Source organism: Gouania willdenowi, chromosome 10, assembly GCF_900634775.1.
Source record: "Gouania willdenowi chromosome 10, fGouWil2.1, whole genome shotgun sequence".
Lineage (NCBI taxonomy): Eukaryota > Metazoa > Chordata > Actinopteri > Blenniiformes > Gobiesocidae > Gouania > Gouania willdenowi.
This window is the reverse complement of record NC_041053.1, coordinates 6,136,172-6,161,846: the sequence shown is the minus strand read 5'-3', so window position 1 is coordinate 6,161,846 and position 25,675 is coordinate 6,136,172. Positions and strand designations below refer to the sequence as shown.

General features: G+C 38.8%; 1 protein-coding gene across 1 annotated transcript in view; it reads left to right on the top strand.

Annotated features, from left to right (window-relative positions):
- macrod1 (mono-ADP ribosylhydrolase 1) overlaps positions 1-24,760 on the top strand; it is a 174,188-nt gene extending 149,428 nt beyond the window's left edge. Inside the window, exons 5-6 of the mRNA XM_028460395.1 lie at positions 16,852-16,972; positions 24,712-24,760. Coding sequence (XP_028316196.1) covers positions 16,852-16,972; positions 24,712-24,760 — 170 coding nt within the window. The remainder of the gene's footprint in view (positions 1-16,851; positions 16,973-24,711) is intronic.
- The last annotated feature ends 915 nt before the right edge of the window (positions 24,761-25,675 follow it).

Below are 25,675 nucleotides of genomic sequence, written 5' to 3'. Positions count from 1 at the left end.
CTTTTCATTTAAATTACATTATTGTGGCTGATCAAAAGATTGATATATAACAGTGTCTTTATAAAGTAATGTATTGTTTTTAACAGACTTGAACAGATGCAGGCGTAAACATTTACATGTGAGACTGTAAAGGGCTGCGGATACCTTTAGTTTAGATCATCATATTGATGTGTACTTTGGTCAATCTACAAATAATAGAAAATACAAATGAAATAAGACATCACGTCCAAATGTAATGCTATAAAGTTTATAAACAGTAAGAACCCTTTTCTGAGCAATGCATTTATTGCTTTTTCTGTCCTTCAGATCAACTCCAGACTCTGTTCATTTGTCAATCATGGACTTGTTCATTGTGGCTCTGAACCCTGTCATCTTGTCCAGTGTGGATTGAAAACATGGCATGCTCGCAGCATGTTGCACATAGCACTGTCCGAGTGTCCATGCTAGCTGCTACATGTTTAGCATTGAGGTGCTAGCTGCTACATGTTTAGTATTGAGTTAGTAGCACAGGCTGCCAAAGCTCCAATGATCAAGAAACTCTTTCTTGCACAATTTGCATACAACTGTGCTTTTGTTTTCCATCCAGTGTTTTTATAAAGCAAAATTAATGCCAATGAAGCTGAGAAGTTCTGCAGTCGCCCTTCTTTTATTTTTTTATTTATTTATTTATTCAGTTTATTTCCGACATGGTTGCATTCACTTTTTATTTTTACTTTTTTTTTTTTTGTACATGCCAAAAAAGAAGACGAGAGAAGCAATTTGCTTATCTGGGTCCCGTCCCCTGTTTTACCATCGCAAATTTACATGGGTTTACATGTCTCTCTGGTCAAACATTCTTGAGTTGTTCTGAACAGTCCTTTTTTGTGTATTCGCATCTGTAGTCAGTGTTGTTTTTTTTTTTTTTTTTGTTTTTTTTTTTTGTTTTTTTATTCCTCCTCCTCACTATCGTTGTTTGTGTTGGCCTTGTTCCCTGCCAGACGTTGTTAGCATTCCTCCAGTGCAAGAATAGTTCCTCTTTCGAAGGTGTTTGGAAGGTTTTTTCCCTTTTCATCCATAATGTCACCACTCGGTAATGTCTCTTTTGGACACACAAGTTTGCAGCTTGTTTTGTCTCTACATCAAGGTTAATCCAGCTGTTGTTAGTTCTATTGGCAGTGTTGTATTTTCCACTGTTAGATTTAACTTGTATAAACACATTATTATAGCTTAGTTCATAAGCAAGGTAGTAATTTCATTGTACAGGAAAACGTGTTTCTAACTGCACATATGACAATAAACACTTTGAATTTAAATTTAATGTAATCCTTAATCACCCCACCACCTAGCAATTGAAATGAATAAATGACAGACCTTTTTTACTCTTGGTTTCCACATTTAATTCAGTCTCCGTAAAATAATCACAGTCTGAGTTTTGTTTCCAGTGTTTATATAGATCTGGGTCCATATCCATGATTACCATCAGTAATGTTGTTGTTTAGGTGGATCCTTCGTATTTTCCCAAGTCTTCCATCGTTTTGATGAGGATTGGTTTTCCGTTCTCTTCTCCCAGTGGTGTGATGTAAATCCTGCAGTTCCTTGTCCATGTCTTTAGAATCTTTCCTCCTTTTTTTATTTGGCGTGCCTTCCATGCGATGCTTGCATTTTTTTTTGTCAGGCTTTCATTAATAAAAACCTTCGTTTCCTTCAGCTTTCTTCCTTGCTTCAGTAGTTCTCCTTTGAATTTCATATACGTGAAGGTTATTTTTACAGCTCTGTTATCATTTTTCTTTGGCAGGAGATGGCAGGAGTTGATGTTGTCAGGGTTCAGGACAATGTCCTTCGACTCCAGGTAGTCAATGACCTGTTGTTCAATCGATTTTGTTTCTTCGTCACGCGTAACTCCTGGGTTTTATCTTTAGGCCTGTGATGATGACATCTTTCTCTCTTTCCTTTTGTTCCCGCTGTTCAACCCTGGCGTTCAACAATTTTATCTCCTCAGCATTTCTTTCATTCTTTTCTTTCCGTACCTTTGCTTTGCTTTGTTGGTTTTCCAGTGAGTTTTCCAGCGTCTTTTCCAACGACTTTATCTCGGCAGATAGGTTTCGTAGACCCTCGCGTATCATCTCCATGACCTCTTCCAAACCCGAATTGGGTTCTGAAGGGCCTCCCTGCGGTTTTTTCACCATTTTCCTTCAGCCTTGGGCCCAATTTTTCAGGCTGTTCAGCTGTAGCCAGCTGTAGCCAAGGTCGTGTTATCGGAGCAAATGAAAACACGTCTGCTCTCTCCAAAGACCAGAGATTTCCTATTATAGTCTGTTCATCAGTATTATGAGTATATCAGGAAATCTTGAAATGAAAAAAGTTCCACGCTGTTTGGAGTGCAAAAAAAAAAAAAAAAAGCGATTAACAGCATTATTTTTTCCTGTAATTAATAAATCGCAATTAATGCGTTAAAGTGACAGCCCTACTAAAAACCACACAGGTGGGCACTGTAATGTGATGTATCGTATTTTCTGGGTTATTGAACGCACCGCTGTATTGGCAGCATTTTAAAAATTCTCGGAAAGGCCGCTCCATGACATAGGCCGCACCCTATTGGCTAATGAGAGTGACCTTCAAACGACTCAGCCAATCATAACGGGCAGGTAGGCGGGCTGTTGTACTCCTGTTAACGGAGGTTTCTGTGTATTCTGATCAACAAACGCGTTTCCATCTCCACATAAAGTTTACTCCTCACTGCCCTGCGTCTGCACATCAGTCCATTTACAGCTTTTAATCCAGACTGATACACCGCTACATTTGCTCCTGTGCACCATCGCCTCTGGAGGGATCGCCTTCAGACTCTCATTCAGAGACACAATCGGTTCTGAACAAACGTAACGTAGTGATTTGGGAACTTTGTGCTGTTTGTTTCTTTCTATCATTAACCGGCTGACTTTATTCAAAGTGTTTCATCTCTCTCTCTCTCTCTCTGTCCGTGTGTGTGTGTGTGTGTGTGTGTGTGTGTGTGTGTGTAAGTAAGTAAACTTTATTTATATGGTGCTTTTCACAGACAGAGGTCACAAAGTGCTTTACAGTGAACACAATGAAATTCAAAACAATAAAATACACAATCATAAAAGCAGCTCTATTGGCTCTGGAAAGCCTGTGTTTAAAGGTTCGAGGGACCATTAGCAGGTTTTGGTGTGTGTGTGTGCGTGTGTGTGTGTGTGTGCGTGCGTGTGTGTGTGTGTGTGTGTGTGTGTGTGACGTCAGCTGTGAGGCTGTGTGTCCTGTGTGCGATTGCTCCTGATAAACCTAATGGAGTGATTTGACAACTTTATGCCGTTTATTATTAGCTACTAATAAAAACAGGCTGAGATGTTTTATATTTTAAACATTATTATACTGTTTATTCACTCCTCCCACCGTGAATGCATACCAGTATCACTTACCGCTCTACAAACATCCATTTATTACTGGGATTTTATTTTATTTAAAGAATCAGCAATCTTATTTTAAATATAAATATATAAATAAAATAAAATATTCAACAGATGTATGACTTCTGCTGTCACTCGCTCCCGTGCAATTTCCCTCCACAATCATATTCCCTCCTATTGACCATGACGTGTGTATGTTATTAAACCTGTGAGAGTTTTCACTTTCCCCACAAGCTGGTTTCTGAACGTTTAGTTCACCGTGATGTTCAGTGGTTGTTACAGTTAATTCATTCTGCTGTAGGGGTGACTGTCAGTAATATTCTGCATCCTGACACCCGCTGAAAAATCCACAGATAGAGCGCACCGCTGCATTAGCCACACCCTCAACTTTAATGGAAAAAAATGTTGTTGTATTTGCCGCAAAATACGGTAATATATATAGTTTAATAGATAACATACTGAATTTGTTTTGCAAAGATCTTATAGTACTGTAGAAGTCAATGTTGATGGATGGCTAGATTACATCAGCAAAGATGCTAACTGTTTGAGAGGAGCCATGGACAGAAAGCGTCAGAAAATATGAGCTGCCTTTTTGCATGTTTCCATATCTTTCATTATTAATATATTCTTTGCTCTTATTAAAGCTGCTATCCGGAGTTCTTGAGAGAACGTCTTTATGTCCCGCCCTCAACAGCTGTACTTCTTTAAACTACACATTTATTGTTAGAGTGCCATAACTTTTGATTAAAACATGTTTATTATCTGTCCGTTAGAAATGTCGCCAAATCCTGGTCTGTTATGCTGCTCAGTGAAGCCTGTTTGCTGTTGTGACGTACACGCGCTTTCACTTTGATTGACAGTGGCTCGTTCCAGGAGGTCGAAGCCTATTGGCTGGGTGAAGTCAGTGGTTTCTTGCATTTGTATAGGGGTCTATGGACGAAGGCGGGACTTATATACATTAATGTATATGAACGACCATCGGCAGTAGACCATATTGAAACACTAGTTAGGTATTTTTTGCATTTAAAAAAAATGATACATAAACATAGATTTCTCAGAAACTCCAGATAGCTTTAAGTACAATTGTTCAGAAGCTGTTGCAGCCTTGCACCATGTAGGCAGATCATCTGCATATATAAATATGATATCTAATGGTTGGATGTTTTTGTACAGTAATTGAAATCAAACAGCTCATTGGCTGTCTGTAATATCTGTATCAATTTTAAGAAATTTGGTGCAAGTTAAATGTGACTTAATTGATCATTTGTTTAAATTTTGTACAATTCTAAGTTTGACAGAAACAGAACGGTTCAAGCATTTTCTAAGGGTCGCACTTGTTATGTAGTGGGTTTCATTTAACAGAACTCTAGGTAGGCATGATGTTGAAAAGTTTGTACCATAGATAAGTATGTTTATTGTAACAATATGTGACTCTACATACATCTTATTTTATTTGTTAAGGACCCTTAAAGGTTGAGGCTTAACATCCCACAGTGAGGGCACAGGTTGGATTCGAACCGGTGACCATCCGGTTACAGGCATGCTTCCATATCTGTTACACCACCACTGCCCCATCAGATGTGCGTACAAGCGTGTGGGGGCGTGGTTCTGGTCAGAGCCCTGATAAGATTATACAGTTTAGAGGAGGTTAGTCATGAAAGCTCTCCAACATTTCGGACTGCATCTTTAAGTTAACTCAACATACTTGTCTTTGACTGTGGGAAACAAAACAGAATAAATAAAGTTTGCCCTGTGTGAGCAGGAAATATATTGTCACTGTCAATTCCACATGTGTCAAACTCAAGGCCCGGGGGCCAAATCTGGCCCTTTAGAGCAGTGGTTCTCAAACTTTTTTGACTCAAGTACCCCCTTTGTCTTACTTTTGAATCCAAGTCCCTCCTTTGTCCGACGACAACACTTTGCTCAGAATTTTGTGAAAAAACAACTATAGAGCAAAATGACGTAATGAATGAGTGAAAACACATTTTAAAGAATCTCATTTTATAAATAAGTGGAAAGAAACAGTATTTAGTGCTTCCTGAATAAATGTATTTCTATCGTTTTAGTCATTTACGGTCATCTCCCTCCTGGTGTGGGAGCAAGACTGATCTTTATATTTTCAGTTCATCTTTATAATCAAAGTCATTTATATTATGATTTTGTGTATTTTGTTATTTGTCTGTTCTTTTTGTTATTCAGTAGATTTACTGTAAATTATTATCTCAGTGTGTCTGTTTTTGGTGTCATTTGGTTTTTTCTTATTTCATTTCTTTGATATTTTTGTGTATTTTGTCATGATCTTGTGTATTTTTCTCTCATTTAGTGTGTTTTTGTTGTTTTTTTTGTGTTGCTGGTAATAGTAAGTAATTTTTTGGTGTCATTTTGTGTATATTGTTGTTGTTTTTTTCTTTTCTTTTTATTATTTAGTATATTTTCTCTTTTGTGTGTTTTTGTTGTCATTTTGTTAGTTGCTGGTAATATTTAGTATGATTATCATTTTTAACTAAAAATAAACATAAAACCCCATATTTTAATGCTTTCATTTGTTAATTTCCTCTCTCTCTCTCTCTCTCTCTCTCTCTCTCTCTCTCTCTCTCTCTCTCTCTCTGTACCCCCTGTAAAGCCATTGTGTAGGCCTAGGGGTACACGTACCCCATTTGAGAAAACACTGCTTTCGACGTCCAATTCGACCCGCAGGAGAAAATAAAGTTAAAAAAAAATTGACAGGGAAAAAAAGAATGATTGTGTAAATGAAACTACAAAATCTCACAGTTTTCCCGGTGCTTATATCACATGATTGCAGTATTTTTTTTTAATTAAACTGTTGAAAAAACTCAATATTCTTACAAACTCCTTCAATTTTTTAAAAACAAAAATTTAGGTCATTTAAAATGAAGATTGTGTTTGGACTGATATTGCTTGGATATTTTCAGTTTCTTGCATATTTTGTATTGCATGTGTACGTAGAAGTGTAAAATAGGGCTCAATAAGTAAGAAATTACTCGTTTTCCCACATAAAATATGCGGCCCACTTACGATTAAACTGCTTTGTATTTGACCCCTGAACTAAAATGAGTTTAACACCTAGACTGTAGAAACTGAAACACATTTATTTCAATGAATTAATGATATTAAGTAAATACAGTGATAATCAGTCAGTTATTACGTCTTCAGATTGTGTTTAAATGTTGTGCTCCCTCTTCACTTGTTTTACTGCCCTGTGCTGTTGAATGGGAGGCAGAACAAGTGAGTGTTAATTGTTGTTTCATTGGCTGACATTGAATCAGGTTTTCAGCAGCAGCTCTTTTCAGTAAAAGAAAGCATCCACTTCAGCACCAACCAGACTCCAGGCTATCCCTCTGGTCCCACCCCTGATGTGAGCCCACACATGAACCACACTGCAGAAACAATGCTGTAATCTGCTTTTCTTTGGGATATAATACAAAGTCTGTATATGAGCCTCTTGGCACAACCATGTGGACGAGTCTTCTTTGTCTCTGCATTAAAGTGACGACTGCAGCAAAGAAGTCACTTGTGCTTCAGATGAGATTGTGCATTCATAGAATATGAACAGTTGGAAGGTCTCAGGCTAATTTATTGACCTGAATAACTAAATCATTTGACTATGCAAGGAGAAATACAAAGCCAATACCCTCAGGTTCAGACACAGTCCAGGCTTTGGGCCCTGAGGTCTGCTCTCAGTAGCTCTGCTTAGTAATCCATCTATGTAATAGCGTCAGTGGCGTAATGGCCTTACTCATGTTAATAAACTTCAATTAACCGTCTATCAAACAGTTTTTCTCTGCTTTGACACTTGTTACTGAGGTATTGTGTTCATCTGTCTGTGCAACCATGCATGCACTATTTGAATGCACGCTTCATTGTGAGTGATCTTCAGCTGTGTTTTGCCAGCACGCAGTACAGTACAGCTGTATGTGTGTGTGACACTGGGAACAGAACAAAGCAATAGTCAGGTCAAAAAGCATTCGACTAGCTCCAGGCAAGGCAGTCGACTAATAAAAACGGGTCAGGATTTGCACACAAACACACACTTCCATAAATATCTCTTCTGTTTTCTCTGTTGGTTCAGTTTCTCATGCTGGGTTCCCTCCCTACCTTCATAAAACTTGCACATAATAGTTTATCATTTTTATACCTTATTATTGCGGGTACTGGTCTCCATCCTCTGCCAAACAATATATACATGAATGTGTTATAGATTATATTAAAACAGGGTTTACTGCATTGTGTTACAGTTGCACTTCTCTGACAGTGAGCTTCAGTTTAACATGGCACACAACAGCACAGCCCAGCATGCAATATGTCAATTTTAGCACAGTAGCTTACAGACAAGGCCTGACCCCCACATGGAAACACTCTGCTTGGTGAGACACTGCTGGAACAGCTGGTCTATCTACAGTTAGAAGACAGGGATAAACTACAGCTCTGATGACAGGCCTCATGGTGTGCTGATAAACACCTGTTTTTTGTTTTGTTTTTGAGATATTATAAATACTTTGACATCTGGAAACATCAGGGATTTAATAGTCCTTTAAAACTTTCAAGTCCCATAATCTTTGGTGACTTTTAGTTTACTAATAGTTGCTTTCAATAGATGAATAACTGAGTGTGTCTGATGATAATGATTTAGTAAAGCTACAGTATGTGTGTTCAGAAATAAAGCTGCAGTATATAAATTTTTTTGGCGCATTTGGTAAAAAATCCATAATCATCTTTAAGCATATTGTAATCCAAAGTGTTCTGAGTGGACAGTGAATCTTTTGTCCTTATCCTGGTTCAGTAAAGGAGTTTTGGAAATGGACATCAGCCAATCAGAGGTCTTTCTACCAACAGGGCGATCCCATGAGCTGTTTTGGGTAGTGATAAATCGATACATCGCCCGGCTGATATTATCGGCCAATTTTTGCGTTTTTTACATGTATTGGCATCGGCTGATGCGAGCTGTTGCGTTTGCCGATCCACATAATTTACAGAGAGCACAAATATTTTTATTCTTCTTATTCTACATCATCTGTTTTTGATATTCGTTCAATATTTTTTCCTTGGCGTCGTTACCTCACCTTTGTCAATTTCAATAAATTTTCCTTTTTTAAAAATTGAGACTCCTCCCATTTCTTATCATCATTGTGTAATTTTTATGATGTAAACTGAAGAAGCAAAAGTAGATTGGCTCCAAATATCGACTCAAGAAAATCCGTAGTCCGTATCGGTCATCTGCTAAGGCTGATCCAGTTTTGGGCATTACTATTGGCTGCTAGAGCTGCTTGTCAAGTCTATATGTGTTCACGATCTGAGAATAGTACTAAATTAAGTGCAATAGCAGATGTTCCATCAGAAGTCTCCATTGCAGCTTTTGGCACGGCGGTTACACGGCAAAGCAAAAGGAAAAAGGAAGACTGAGGTGGAGAAGCAACAGAATGAAGGCACAAACGTGTTCCTCTGACTCGGTATGTGCAGCGGACTGCTCGTGATCCGCTTTCAGTCCGTGCGCAGTCTGCCCCACATAGCGAGTCAGAGAGAGATAACAAACAGGATAAATAGCTTGTAAACTTAAGAGAAACAATATCTATTGTGGAGAGAACAGACACAATTAATCTGCAGTGTGGATGTGCAGCGTCTGCTTTGATCAGCTGGGCTTACTGCAGATGCTTGTGTTTGAAGAGTGGCTGTAACTGTGAGTCTCTTACTGTCCTCACAGCAGCGAGTGATACATGCTTTCATTTCTCTAAAACGTCAGAAAACTTCCCAATAACACAATTAGTCCCTACATTTGTCACGAGTCTCTATTAAGAAATAAGTTGCTAAGAGCTCCACAGTGGACCGGTAAGTTTCGTTCAGGAAAGGAGGGGTGTGTGTGGAGTGCCTCACAATTCTACAAACTGCAGCTTTAATAGATTTGAATTTTGGTCTGATGCGGTAACAGTTTTTGCGCTCTAGCCAAGCCTCAAGTCATTGTTAACTTTTTAATTATGTAGCATTCATTATTTTTCTTCCACCCTCACCTGGAAAAACTACATTTCAACATGTTGGTTTAGATTGTTTTTGTATTTTAAGCGAGAACGCTTAAGGGAAAACGGAACCAATGTAAAGTAACATTTTTCTGTTTTTGTCTGTCCAAACTTAAATTGAAAAGTGGGCTCAAGGAATGGTGCTTCTGTGGGTAAAACATGGTCAAATGAAATAAAATAAAAAGGTCAAAGTCTGGGATTTGAGAGACGCTGATGAGAGTTTACAGAATACGTGTTTTGTCAAATGAACTGAAGAAGGGTTAATGTGTCAAACTCTCTCAAAGGGGAGGAATTAAAGGTTGATGCACTAATATGCTGTAACAAACAATAGAAAAACATTACAGATCAAGGTTGAGACTTTAACCCTTTTTGAACTTCTGAAGTCGAGGCTGCTATTTTTCTCTTACACACTTTCCCCAAAGTTGGTCTTCCCCACCCTGGTGCTGACTACTGCAGACATTAGATGATGGGTAAAATCTGAGTTTACCTGTTCTCCTTAAGCCTGCATATCTTTTCTCACGGTCCCAAAATAAAAAAGTCATGTGATTTAAAGGCATTAAATTGACTTTAAGAGTGAATATGTCAGTGGTTGTCTAAAGCAGTTTTTCTCAAATGGGGGTATGTGTACCCCTAGATGTACGTGATGGCACTAGGGGGTACTTGAGAGTGAGTGAGAGGAAAATTAACAGATGAAAGCATTAAAAATATAAGGTTTTATACTATCTGTTTTTAGTTAAAAATAATAATCATACTACAGTAAATATTGCCAACAACTCACAAAATGACAACAAAAACACAAAATATTATAAAAATATGCTTAATAGTAAAAAGAACACAAAATACACAAAATGACGCCAAAAACACACTAAGGGGCGGATTCACTAAGATCTGAAATAAAGGGTGGTTGTGTCCCTAAATCCTTTAATGACGCAGTTTCCTCACCTGCTGCGTGGAATTCACTAAGATTGCAGCAATGATTAGCGCGCGTGCAGAAGTGGTGCAGACCGCTCTATTTAAATGAGCGTTTTGCTCGTTTAATGTGGAGACGTCAGGGGGCACAAGCACACTGACATTTGAGGAAGTTAAATTGGAGGCAGATGGACTTCTCTGTCTGCTGCACAAACATTTAATAATGTCGAAAACTAAATAAACAAATCAAAATGTTTTTTTTTTTTTTTAAACCACAACTTTAAAACTAATGGTATTTTTTCCCACCTATTTTAATGTAGCTGCTCTGTCAGGTCCTGTAACTTCACCCTGATCAGTCCATGAAAAACAGGCATATTTGGACAGAAACTGTCCTATTGATTTATCATTGATCTGAGTTAATGCAGCAAGTCTATCAATCAGTCTGCACCATTTGAATATGATCTACTGACCATCATCCAACAGGTCTGAGCTCCAGTAGCGCTGTCACACCACACTCTCATACAGTATATGAACATTGTGCCATCATTCCGTAAATTACGCATCTGATCAGCTGATTCTGGCTTGATGTTCCTTCCATCAACGCGACACCAGAGTTTGATGGTGAAAACATCACTGGAGTGGTGCGTCTATAGCGCTCACAGCATGCTCTCCCCCCGCCGTGGGTGTGCAGCTTTTTCTCTCCCTCAAACACACTTTACTTTGCATTTTCTTATTCAGTGGCTGTTAAATATTGACTGTTTTTGTTAAATTATTTTCGTATACTAGAAAGGTTAACAGGAGCATTTTTTGGCGTCTCCGCTGTGTTTTGTGTCAACATTTACTGCAGCGGATCTCTGCGTGTGTGTTTGCACCTGCTTGTCAGTCATACTATTTTCCTGTGCTAACACAATCACCACAAACAGTCCCAGAATTTATGAATTGCATTGCGCCCACTGCATGAATTTATTTGCATTTTCTTCTCCCATTATTTGCACCCGTTATGAGATCCGCCTACTTTACATATTCATCAGAGGGAAACGTGCTAAATGGACTGAGACGCGCTGAAGACACGCAGTCCTGATTCCCTGATTCCCTATTAGCGCGTGGAGTGACGTTTACACACATTTTAATACCCCCAAACCTTTAGTGAATCCGCCCCTAAGAGAGAAAAATACTGACCATTACCTACAACACACAAAACCACAACAAAGACACACTAAATGAGAGAAAAATACACAAGATTACCACAAAATACACAAAAAATAACAGAGAAACATACAAAAGACACAAGTAACAACCAAATGATACAAAAAAAACACACACACTGAGATAAAATGATTGAAATAATAGCAATAACGTTCTAAAATGACAACAAAAACGCCCATAATAAGAGAAAAATTTACTGAATCAAAAGAACAGACAAAATGACACCGAAAACACACAAAATGATGATAGAAATGATCAATACATGGTCAGTCTTTGTCCCACATCAGGAGGCAGATGACCGTAAATGATAAAAACTATAGAAATAAAACTATTCAGGAGCCACTAAATACTGTTTCATTCCACTTATTTACCAAATGAGATTCTTTGAAATGTGTTGTTATTAATTATTATTATTAATTCCATCATTATGCTCTATAGTTGTTTTTTTCACAGAATTCTGAGCAAAATGTTCTAGTCAGACAAAGGGGCACATTCTCATTCCAAAATAAAATAATGGGGGTACTTTAGCCAAAAAAGTTTGACAACCACTGGTCTAAAGTACGCTTCATTCTTGATTTTTTTAAAATGCATAATGGAGTATGTGATTCATGATTTGTAAACTAAACCTAATGAAAAATGGTGTTATTTTGCCGCAGAGAGTTTTCTTCCCCATCCTGCACACTGGCCTTTCATTCTCCTTTTATTCTCTCGACTATTGTCAGTCTTTACTAATGCAGTGAAATGATGGCTTGAATTACGTGAGCCAAATGAAACCTAGTCCTGGAAATACAATGTCTGTCATTCAAACATGATATTGTCATTCCTGAGCCCATTCATTTCTCATCCTCTCTCCTCTGCTCTCACAAAACTAGATATGCGTTTGCATGCTGCTTGCAACAAATTACTTTCTAATTATAATATTTGGTACAATTTATAGCAGACGGGGCCGTGTTTTTAGCATGTAACTCCTTTGTAACTGCCATCAATATTTCTCATCATATACTCTCTCAAGGCTTAGTGGCAGGACATGTGCTCAATGTATGCTTTTCTTTGAAAAGTCAGATTAAATAATAATATATATCAGATTCAATCAACACTTTAGGGAACACCTATTAACCATTAATTAGTTGCTTTTTAGCATTAGTAACATTATTTAGTCATCATTCAGTACTTATTAATGCCTTATTATACAGTTAATGCTAGTCTCACAGTTTCAGGAATAGGGTTAGGTTTAAGATTAGGGTTAACGTTAACCCTAATTCTAATACTAGCATGTTGAGATCGTAATTCATGTACAATAACTTACTACTAATAAGTAATTATTCTCAGGTTATTGAGGGAAAACTCTTAGTTAATGGCTAACTGGTTGTATAATAAGGCCATGCAGAATAAGGCATTAATAAGTACATAATAATGACTCATTCAGAGTCAATATGTTACTAATCTGCATGCTAATAATTAACTAATAAATGGTTAATAGGTGTTCCCTAAACTAAAGTGTTACTATTAAAGTTTATTAGGCTATTTAGTTTATGTTCGATTGTTGCAGTAATTGAAGTTCATTTTAAATATATACATTTTTAATAATCCCAAATTTTCTAATTGCTGCTTCTTGAATTTTTAGACCTGAAAATGCGTCTAATGAAGTGATCTCGATCGTAGGGAAGAGATTAATACTAGTACTAATAATGCCATTGACACGGCTGTAAAAATGCTTTTCCTGCTTCAATGCCTGCTTTGTCCTCAACACAGCCGTGCTCTTTGGATCTGGTGAGGTATCAAGAATTGTTGCACTTTTCTGAATCTCATGTCGATGTATGAATATTTAATAATCAAGACTAATTGACCAAAATGTCAAAGTCAGCTGAGTTTTTAATGGCACATTAAATCAAGTAATTAACCAAGGCAGCAGCCATAAAAATCCATTAAATAGACTGACGTGCAGAGAGACAGATGCTTTGACTTATTATAACAGTGAAAATGGATTTAGGGCAAAAAGTTAGCAATCTGCCACTGATGGGAAATACAGCTGTTCACCGCTGCAGCCTTAATGAACCACGTCCGTTTAGCCATAAGCTTTAACTGCTAACATTTGGTCTCCTGTTGGAAGACCTGTTCACCAGGAATAGCCTTAAAGGGGCAGTATTTTGAAAATGTATTTATAATGGTTTTTCTGAAGTGATAAACATTCCTTTATAATATTAATAATGATAGGGCTGGGCAAAAAATCGATTTCATGGATTAAACAAATTTGTAGATAAAAACAATTTTTATTTATAATTTAGTTTTTAAATTATTATTTATTTTATTTATTTAGTTGTTAAATTATTATTATATATATATTTTTTTTCCACCACGGTTTTTTCGGACTTTTTCACGTTCCGATGTGAGCCAGCCCCCTCTTTGTTTACATGTGTTTACCCTTTGAGTAGCTATATGTGCACCACAGGCATGTTCAATATTTTTATTCACACTATGCTGAGATGCTAAGTTAAGATAACAGTTTTTAATAGTAATGTTATATGTTAAAGAATATGTAGTTTTCTGATTTCTTAAACAGAAAATTTAAGCTACTGTGAAGTAGCTGTTACACTTTTGCTTAAACCTGGGTTAACTACACACTACATTCATACTAGGCAATGTGGGTGAAGTGTCTTGCCCAAGGACACAATGACAAATACCACTGGAGCGACTGTCCCCCACTGTGGCACCTGGAATTCTCAGTGATCTCCCATCTAACTCCAGGCCCAGACCTGCTTAGCTTCAGAGATCTAACGAGATCGGGCAATGACAGGCTGGTGTGACCACACAGTGCCCACAATTTATAAAAAGTCAGCCCCAAATGGGCATGTTGGAATTTTCCCCCAATAATACGTCATAAGGTGGAAACTCCTCATCCTGACAATCCTGGCTCCTCCTACCCTATGAGAATGTGAGTTCCTCCCTTTCAAACTACCTCACAGGTAAAACATACACTGTCATGTAATATAGAATACAGTATATGTTATACTTTATTGTCATTTATGTAGAGCTACACACACACACAATGTGTTCTCTGCATTTACCCCTCCCTGAGGAGCAGGGGGCAGCCATGGTGTAGCACCCAGGGAGCAGTTAGAGTTATTATAAGGGACTGATCAACATCCCACAGTGATGGACCATGGAGATTAGAACCAGTGAGCCTACGATTACAACCCCATTCCCTTTACCACCAGTCCCTTTATCCACAGATAATATATTTACAGTTGTGTGCGAAAGTCAGGGCACCCCTTTAAAAACAGCATATTTTATATATTTAAAAAGTTATATTCATATTTACTGTCTCTCTGGTATATGAGAAAAAAAGACAATATTGTCAGGAAACATTAATGCATAGTTACATTTTATTTTATAAATTGAACAAAATTACAAAAATGAAAAACATAATTTTGGCATGTGCAAAAGTCGGGGCACCCTACAGCATCAGTACCTTCAGTACTTAGTAACACCCCCTCTGGCAGATATCACAGCTTGTAAACGCTTCTTATAGCCAACAACAAGTCTCTGGATTCTATTATTTGGGATTTTTCCCCATTCTTCCTTGCAAAAGGCTTCCAGTTCTGCAATATTCCTAGGATGTCTTGCATGCACAGCTCTTTTAAGATCTACCCACAGATTTTCGATAATGTTTAAGTCGGGAGACTGTGAAGGCCATTCCAAAACCTTCAGCTTGCAGTTTCCACAGTGCGAGGCATAATTAAGAGATGGCAGGTGAGGGGAACTGTGGAGGTCAAGAAGAGATCTGGAAGACCAAGGAAACTCTCGGAGAGAACAGCTCGTAGTCTGGTCAGAAAGGTAAACCAAAACCCACATTTGACTTCAAAAGACCTCCAGGAAGATTTAGCAGACTCAGGAGTGATGGTGCACCCTTCCACTGTGCGCCGATACTTGCACAAACAAGACCTTCATGGAAGAGTCTGTAGAAAAAAACCTTATCTACGACCTCATCATAAAATACAACATCAAAAATATGCAACAGAACATCTACAGAAGCCTGATGACTTTTGGAAACAAGTGCTGTGGACGGATGAAGTTAAAATAGAACTCTTTGGCCACAATAAGCAAAGGTATGTTTGGAGAAAAAAAGGAGCAGCATTTCATGAAAAGAACACCTTGCCAACTGTTAAATATGGGGGTGGATCCATCATGCTTTGGGGTTGTGTTGCAGCCAGTGGGACAGGAAACATTGCTCGGATGGAGGGAAGAATGGATTCAATTAAATACCAGCAAATTCTGGAGGCAAATATCACAGCATCTGTAAAAAAGCTAAAGCTGAAAAGAGGATGGCTTCTACAACAGGATAATGATCCTAAACATACCTCCAAATCCACCATGGACTACTTCAAGAAACGCAAGCTGAAGGTTTTGGAATGGCCTTCACAGTCTCCCGACTTAAACATTATCGAAAATCTGTGGGTAGATCTTAAAAGAGCTGTGCATGCAAGACGTCCTAGGAATATTGCAGAACTGGAAGCCTTTTGCAAGGAAGAATGGGGAAAAATCCCAAATAATAGAATCCAGAGACTTGTTGTTGGCTATAAGAAGCGTTTACAAGCTGTGATATCTGCCAGAGGGGGTGTTACTAAGTACTGAAGGTACTGATGCTGTAGGGTGCCCCGACTTTTGCACATGCCAAAATTATGTTTTTCATTTTTGTAATTTTGTTCAATTTATAAAATAAAATGTAACTATGCATTAATGTTTCCTGACAATATTGTCTTTTTTTTCCCATATACCAGAGAGACAGTAAATATGAATATAACTTTTTAAATATATAAAATATGCTGTTTTTAAAGGGGTGCCCTGACTTTCGCACACAACTGTACGTTCAGTATATAGATAACCCAGTATATAGATAATACGTGTTTGTGACCCACTGCGACGCAGCAGTTGGACAAAACAAATGATTATCACCTTAAATGGATTATTCCTGTGGTTAGAATAGGTGAGGAGGACAAGAAAGTGACTTAGCAGTTTAACACTCTGGTGAGAGTTTGAAACAGCTGACTCAGCTGATAGTTTACGCTGCTGCTGCCGCACACACACGTACACACACACCCTGATGCAACATTTGTCAGACTCACAATCACAATAGCCTCTTAAACAACCATGTGTTTTACTGTAACGTACAGTTAACTTTGGGAAAATAGACCTTAAATACTATGTTGTTGGGGTTCTTAGAAGAAAAAACGAGATGGGTGAAAAATAGCATAATATGAGATCTTGAACTAACAAACAATGTAAATCTCCTGTGATGTGTTTTCCAGTGGACGGGGCGATCCATCGCGCTGCGGGCCCTCTGCTGAAAAAGGAGTGTTCTTCACTACATGGCTGTGAGACAGGACAGGCCAAGATCACCTGTGGCTACGGCCTCCCAGCAAAGTGTGAGTATTAAGTGTGTGTGAACGTAAAGCTGCCAGGGAGATCGCTTAGTGGGACTGTTTAGTATGGTCGCTCAACTTTGGCAGTAAAACAGAGGGATACTTAGGGCTAAAGATAAATAAAGAGAGATCTATATAATTCAAAAGCGAAGAACATAAGATGTTGTTAAATGTTAGAGGTTCAAGGTCTCCTCCTTCCTCCCAAAAGTCATGCACACTAACAAGATTTACCTCAAAGGACTCTTTGTGGATGAGCTCCTTTTTTCAGCTCGACTCAGACACCAACAGGAAATCATCTGCTCTCGTAATATTGTCACTAACTGCTTTTCATTTATGGCCAAGCAAATGGCAGTCAATTATTAAGTGGCACTCCACGGCAGCGTGTTTAATGTGATGAAAAAGAAAAGTCAACATGACAGAAAAACAGTTTTATGGGTGTTTCAGTTTAAAAAGTAAATCTGCATCTTTGCTGGTGTCGAAGAGCGTCTGAATGTGTTCAGTGTCAGTAAAACCAGGCCAGCAGTTACTGTACTAACCTTTAATGAAAGAAGAAGAACATCTACTGAGGACAAATAGATTCTAATCATTTATTTTTGTCCATCTTCATACCAACAACATGATCTAGTTGAAACAAAGGTGGGCAACATTACCACTTAAATATGTGTTGCTGTTTTTTTTTCAAAATGTTGTATCACTACAGACCATTACATGTATATAAAACACTTGTTTTTTTATTTATTTATTTTTTATTCTATTTATTTGGTTTAGCTTCAAATTCAAAAGTGGAATGTCCAACCAATTTAAAATGTGACAAATATGTCATTGAATAGCATTGTTTTAAGGCTTTTAAAAAACTAGTGTTTTCATGTTAGCTCAGGTATAATGCTATCCCTTGTCTTAGCAAACATTGCAAACTGACTTTAAAATCCTGCAAAATGAACTGTTGATAAGACTATCATTAAATACTTACTTCTCCTCTTTGAGCTCAGTCACGTTTAACATCCAGCTTTATTGGTTTTTCTTAGCCTCTAACTTAGGAAGGAACTTAGGACATAGGAATGTCACTGTATCATGATACAGCGCTATTACAAGTGCCTCGCTATCGTCTTGGTTATGTCACGGTATAAAATAATGAGCCGTTGTGCTTTTCGGGATAGCTTCATGAAGTTTGCACTTTTTGATTTCTTTGGCTGTTTTTTTTTATTATTATTTTATTTTTTTGTTGCTAGGTTATTTGTATGCCTTTGTTTCCCTTCAGACTGTTTCTGACTTAATTTGAATTTTTGACCTTTAGCTAAAGAATCTATATCTGTTAGTAGGCAGTATTCAGTTTCTAATGTCATTATTATATGTAGTATGACAATACATACTGTTAAAATGGTAAATAAGACAATTTCTCAAAGGTCTTCATTTTTGTTATTGTTAGCATTACTGTACACTGTGTGCCTTCCGTAAAACCGTGAATTTTCCTGCAATATCGCAATAATTATTGTACCGTGAGGTTATTAACGCGATTCTACCGAACTGTGATATTTAGATATCGTTACATCTGGCAAAGCCCTCCCAGAAACTGTGCAGATCATGTAAACATTAACAGTAAAATTCCTTTACCTTTACTCTAGATGCATGTATTTACAAATCTACACACAAAATCAATTGCCCAACATTCAACCACTATGTTAATATCGAGTGGCTCCTAAAATGTCCAGTGGGGCACCCTGGCTAGCCCTTGTGTGCTAATCAATAGTGGCTAAAATGATTGGCTTAAACAGTCAAGACTTAATTAATTAAAAAAATAATTACCTATCTCTTGCATTTGGTTTGCGAAAAAGGGAACTCCACTAGTCTTTTTCACAGACATCAAAGCGTGTTCACAGCTCTGGGGAGACACTGTGAAGATGCTTATATCAATCCCCCAGCAGCTCCAAATGGATACACAGAAACTGTCGGAGGACTTACATCAAGTGCTGACATCACTCTGCTCCACGTCCCTTGAGTGCAGGACGCCCAGGGATGTGTAGCAAGTAAGAAACGCAAACTAAAAGGTGCAACATTAATGCAGTATCAGAGATAATGGCCACCCAGGTTTGTTTTTCTGTTCTAGTGCATCAGAGAGATAGAGAGATTAAAGCAGCAGTATACAATATCAACTGTAGTTCCACTGAGAGTTTAGGTTCATAGTGGCAGAAACAAGAATGAAGAAAGAAAAGAAAAAGAAGGAGAGAGGCACTGATGAAGGCGAGCTCAAGGCAGAATGGGGAGCAGCAGGAAAAAAATATGGATAAGTAGGAAAAGTAAATGAAACGAGGGGGAGAGCAGAGATATGAAGGAATTAGGAGAGAATGATTTCTCCTTCAATCAATCTTTCCACTTCGAGGATGTTGCATGTGCTCTCCTTGTGTACTCAGTCATGTGTTTGTTGAATGTACTCTATCAGTGTCTGCAGTAACAAGTGCAGTTAATCAAGACAATGAAAGCTGTCATGTCACAGGCTCACCCTGCTGTGACAGTGTATGCTCATTCATGCTTGTGTGTGCTATTGTTTCTGCATCCCACTTGTGTATGCACAGGTTTAACCCTGCACGTGATGTAGAAAATGGCTCTCTCCTCCCAAACTAAATACCATAAGAATAATTCAGTCTGCGTTCGCGCCGGTACTTAAACACTCACAACGGGGCTTGATTACCTCCCAGCAGGTGGGAGAGCAACGAAAGACCGCAAAATGAGGGAAGAGCAAAGGAAGGATAAACAAAGCAGATTCAAGACGATGTGCAAGTCTGAAAAGAGCAAGAAATGATAATAAAGCCCGACAGGAAGGTGGCTGTGAGGGTGAGAGACGAGGTCCAATCTCCAAGTCGAGACTTTGATCTAGATTTGTATGGGCTTGCCACCAGATGTGGGATTTCAAGAGTATCTGACTCAAGACTTGCCAAATGTCCAGAAGACCTGCTGTCAGCCCTCCATGCAGAGTGGCCATCAATGATCCTGCAGCCACTTAGCCAGCAGCATCCCCAGTACCGTAACCTAGCAACACCCAGTGCACACCACTACTGCTGTTTAGCAGAAGTCAGATGCAATTTGGGGATGCTGACAAATGACAGCTGGGGAATTTTCAAGCAGGCTAAAATAAGATATGTACCAAATTGTGAAGACAGTTAAAGTGGCAGCTTTCACGTTCACTTTTATGAGCCTCTTTAATTAAAAGGGCTTGATTAGGAGATTAACCATCTGAGGATTTCTGTTTCCAATAAATGACAAAAAATGCTCTTGCATAGACACGTATTGGTGTGTGTTTTGTTGGTTGCCAGGTGAGGTGATGCGTTGTCCAGACTACCCCATGGCCCACAGCTCACCTGTGTACCAATAAACACAGAACACAGATGTCACCCAGCTAATCTACTCCCCTGCTAAACAATGTGAGCTACAACACCAGGGACAGAGGTTTTTCTCAACATCAAAACATGCATGTTAAAGATGTTACTGACACTGTCCCTTCAGAACTGTCATTTTGTATTTTGATATATTACTACTTACTTTTAATTAATTAATTATATAATTAATTAATTAATTAAGCTCAAAGCCAAAGAGGTTAAGATTTAGGAGAAGGTTCTCAGTCATCCAGGTCATGTTGATTGTTAAAGCTTAGTTGAGGCAACTGGACTTGGTTGAAGACATTTTGGCTTTTTCAGTTTTGAAACTAACTATTTTAGCAGTTATACTGTGGTGTTGATTAGCCTTGATTATCCTATTGTGTAGTTCATTAGCATAATAAAGGTCTCTTGATATCGGTTCACTCTGGTGGATTGGTGCTAAATCTTCGGGGAGTGAACAGATGATAGGATTAGAGATGGTGGATCGGTTGTGTCTGAAGCTCGAGCGCACTGTCGACCACTCTAGTAGACAGTCACGCTGGGTGAGGGGGCCCTGACCCCGCCGTAAAGCGGAGAGAGCGCAGCAAAGTAACCTAGTCCACGACCCGAGAAGCAGTGAGTTGGGAAGGGGGCGGCTCTGCAAAGCTCGCTTTTACATAACGTCATGTCTGCTCCTCTGGCAGCCTCTGCAGTATGTCAGTCATTATTTACTAAAGTACACACACAAACACACTGTAGATACAGAGACAAGGCAAAGTAGTGATAACAGTTAACACACCTTTTTTCTGTGATTGACTACGTTTGGCGGTGCCTCACGTGCTGCAGCCATGAAAGGAAATAATCTGGCACTTTCTGCCCCGCTCGGTTCTCTCTTTGACTCAGTCCACTGGAGAAACACCTCTCGTATTGCTACGCAAAAAGTTAAAACATGGTGATGTTGAAAAGGCAGCCCTTACGTTCCACGTTGCCTCAACACCGAGTCAGGATTTTTGGGAGGCGTACGTCAGATTACGGCGTGGGTGTCACAGAACCATATATCAGGCTTAAGATGTGGGCTGAACTAGTTTAGGATAACACTGCTGTCTATAGTTCTGTATGTCAAATGTTGTGCAGGACTTTATAAAAGTTGTTTGGATGGGTTTGCAGTTTGTTTATAATTTACCTTAGGAACCCAAGCTCTTCTATATCTGCTTTGAACCGTCGACCCTCCTACACGCACCAGGCTCACTATCCCTGAGGGAGAGCCACCATCGTTCAGAGTGTGAGCAGGTCATGTAAGGAGGACATTTTAGCATATCAAGTCAGCAGGACCAGTTAAGTTTCCTGGGAGAGTTCTGAAGGGCTGTGTGCACAAGCTCACTGAGGTGTAGACAGGCATCTTTACACCTCTCTCTCTTTCCCAGTCATCCCAGTTTGCCTTAAGGCATCCACCATTGTGCCAGTGTTTGCAGCAAAGAGGAGCATGAATGACTTTTGACTGGTGGCCATCTGGTGGCCAACATGACTCGGATAGTCATGAAACACCTGGTCATGACCCACAGGTCTGTAGACAATGCCTTTTCAACTGTTGAGACATCTGCTTTTCCTGGACTTTAGCTCTGCCTTCAACCACCGATATTATTCAAGCTGGGACTATTAGCTTCCCTCTGCAGCTGGGTACAGGACTTCCTGTCTCACAAACCTTAGAGTATGTTCCGATTAAGAGATCAGTGAATACAAAAGAACCACCTCCTGACCAATCAGTTCTCCTGGAAAATGGTCTTTAATGATCCTCCCACTGATAGTAGGAGGTGTGCTTAGGAGACAACGAGGGGTTAGGGATGGATGCAATCCTTTCTATTTATTCAAGAAACTCCTATACAAAAGGTATATATTTTTTCACCCGATGGACTGCACTACATTTGTCAGCTGACAGAGTCATACGTTGCAAATCTTACGCATCATTGCATTGAGGTTTAGGTTTAACAATCAAGGAAGCAAACCGTCCCACCTAGCACACTATTCACCCTCCTTCCCTCAGGAAAAGGACTCCATAACATCAGACTATGGATCAGTACTTACATCTTCTTAGAAGCTGTAAGTACTGATGAACCATGTGCCTAAGTTGTGATGCTGCCACATATCTTCATCTTCCTGCGTCTTCATTTCTACTTTGTATATATTCTATTTTTTGTTGTATTTTGTAAAATATTTGTTCATATTTTCTTTTTTTTTAATAATTATAATACTGCTTGATATAGTGTTCTGTCTCAGTGGACTGATGTTCTGGAACCTTTGACCCTACTGTGAATTACCTGTAAGTAGGTAGATAGTAGTAAATTAATAAAGTAAAAATGGCATTACAAAATGTATATATTTGCAGAGTTTTTGTTGCATTGACAATGGCTACAGTGGTGAAGTGGGTTGTCTTCTAATTAAGAGATTAGTGGTTAATTCTTTGACTTGCCTGTATGGTGAAGTGTCCTTGGGCAAACCGTTTAAGGTGAAGTTGCTCCCACTGGAGGAATTTTTCAATTCACAGTAACTCTGTTGCCCTTGGTGAATTAATGTCTTTAAATGGCTGAATGTCACCAATAATGTAAAGTACTTTAGACCGTGATTTAGCTATTTTTATTAATTTGAGATGAAATAATGTTTTAAAAAAGGTAAATGAACTAAATGTGTAACACGCTTTAATTCCTACCAAAGTAGTCCCGATGCGCCTTACAATATTAGCTACGTTCACACTCATTCACACACCACTGGTGAGAGAGCTGCCATGCAAAGTGCTAAATCTACCGTTGGGAGCATTTTAGGGTTCAGTAATTTGCCAAAGAGAACCTCCACTCTTGAAAAGGTATCATTTTAGAATTGAACCCCCAATCTTTGGATCAGGAGATGACCCTTCTTCTACCGCCTGAGCTATTGATGTAAAGTCATTCCAGGAAATGATCTTTTACATTAGGACAACTCTTTGCTAAATGCTCTTGTCCTAATAACAGACTTAAAAAGCTAAACTTAGCCAGTAGTTTGTGTGACAGCCTGTGTCACTGCTGTGTTATTACCAATAAGGGACGTCTTTCATTAGGACTTGTTTGAGAGCTGCAAGCGCTGAGATAATCTTTATTGGCCACTTGAGGGCAAGAAATGGTAATGAGCAGTAAACAGTTAGCACTGAAATCACCATTATATCAGTCACTTATTTATGCGTCCAGCATATATAGGCCAGAATTAGCATTTCTGCTAAGCGTAAACTACCTGAATATGAGTTACAACCAAACGCAGCATATAAGCTTCTGATGGAAACATGTGTTTCAATTAAGGATTTAAAACAAGCCAGTGAAAATGATGTTAGACATTAGTATGAAATACTGAGATAAAATGAGGGACAAGCATTACAGATCGAATCACGGCAACAGTATCTGCTTTACAGTAAGTGATATAATTCATTATTCATGAAGAAACATTAGTCATAGCTAATGTAACATTTGCTAAAGTAAAAATGAAAAATGGGAATTGGTTTGCGGCCACAACACACTCCATTTCTCTGACATCGTTGGTTATTATTCCTCATCTTTTTCTTTCCTTTAAGCTCCAAAATCCCCAGTTTTTAATCAAATTCTGTTCTTTCCACGATTGCTGATTGAATTGCTCTTTGTTGTCTTTTGTGCCAAAACTAATATTCTATTTGCATTATGAAGAAGAAAAATGGCAAAGTTGGAAGAATAGTGTGAGTCACACAGTTTGAAGTAAAAAAGGAGAGTAAAAACAAAAGCGAATATAAAATGATTAAAAAGAAAGAACAAAAGAAAGAGATATTTCTCAATCAGATGTAAGGGCTGCTACAGGCCCCTCCCTGCCTCCCGTCTACTCGTTCCTGTTCCCTCGGTGGCCAATTACTCCTAATTAAAATCCTCACTGCAGCTCTTCAGGCCTTCCACACTTCCTTCGCTCTAAGACCTGAGTCTCTTTGCTTCGGCTGTCGCTTGATCCATTTCTCTTTCTTTGATTAAATGCTGTCTCTGCTTGTAGTGATCAACCACCGAAACACTGTTTCCTCCTGCTCTTCTTATCTTCTTCCTCACCTTTAGATTTCTCACCCCTTTATCTTTTCCCATCTCACACACCTACATTTGGTTCCTATTTACTTTCCCTATGTTGCACTTTTACCGCCATTCCTTTTTTTCTCCTCATCGCACCTTTTCTGTTCAAACTGCTTCTATCATCATCAGGATAAGAATTGATTTGTAGTGCCAGACTTGGGATGGATGTGGGCTAAAGACGGTAGCACCTAGAATGTGATACGATGCTAGTTGGGGAGAATATATCCCCCTCTACTTTCACTTTTTGACAAGCTTGTCGACATATTTGTCTCTTCCCGTTTCGGTGTCAGCAGTGTGATCCATAAAGGTGTTAAAAAGCTTCCTCAAAACTTCTGGTGCTGATGAGGGGAGCAAGGTGAGGGTGCTAAAGACTGCAGAAGCAGCAGCCCTGGTGTTAAAACATTCATTAAATTAGAGTTTGACTTTTTTTTTCAAATAGAAAAGCTTTGCTTGGGTTAAAAAGAGAGTTGGAGAGAAAGACAATAAAGACTGTCTACTCCGCTATACTTTGATCAAGAAACTTTCCTACATTTTGTTCTTACTTTTGTCTACATCAACTCCCCTGCTGTCAACAATATTACAACTAAACGGCCTTTGGCAAAATTCATGCTGTGCCAAAACTTGGGCCTGGCTTAAGGCGGGTTTACACTGTGTGATTTTTGCACATTTTGAGCCGATTTTTCACTCGTCTGTCTATTTTTTGGATTGGGCTGTGTCTCGGCTAAATCATGTGTCGTACATGGTGTAGTATACATGGTGTAGTATACATGGTGTATACATGGTGTAGTGTACATGGTGTAGTATACATGGTGTATACATGGTGTAGTGTACATGGTGTAGTATACATGGTGTAGTATACACGGTGTAGTGTACACGGTGTAGTGTACACGGTGTAGTGTACACGGTGTAGTATACATGGTGTAGTATACATGGTGTAGTGTACTTGGTGTAGTGTACATGGTGTAGTGTACATGGTGTAGTGTACATGGTGTAGTATACACGGTGTAGTATACACGGTGTAGTGTACATGGTGTAGTATACACGGTGTAGTGTACACGGTGTAGTGTACTTGGTGTAGTGTACATGGTGTAGTGTACACGGTGTAGTGTACACGGTGTAGTGTACATGGTGTAGTATACATTCTTCTTCTTCTTCTTCTTCTTCTTCTTCTTCTTCTTCTCCTTCTTCTTCTTCTTCTTCTTCTTCTTCTCCTTCTTCTTCTTCTTCTCCTCCTCCTCCTCCTTCTCCTTCTCCTTC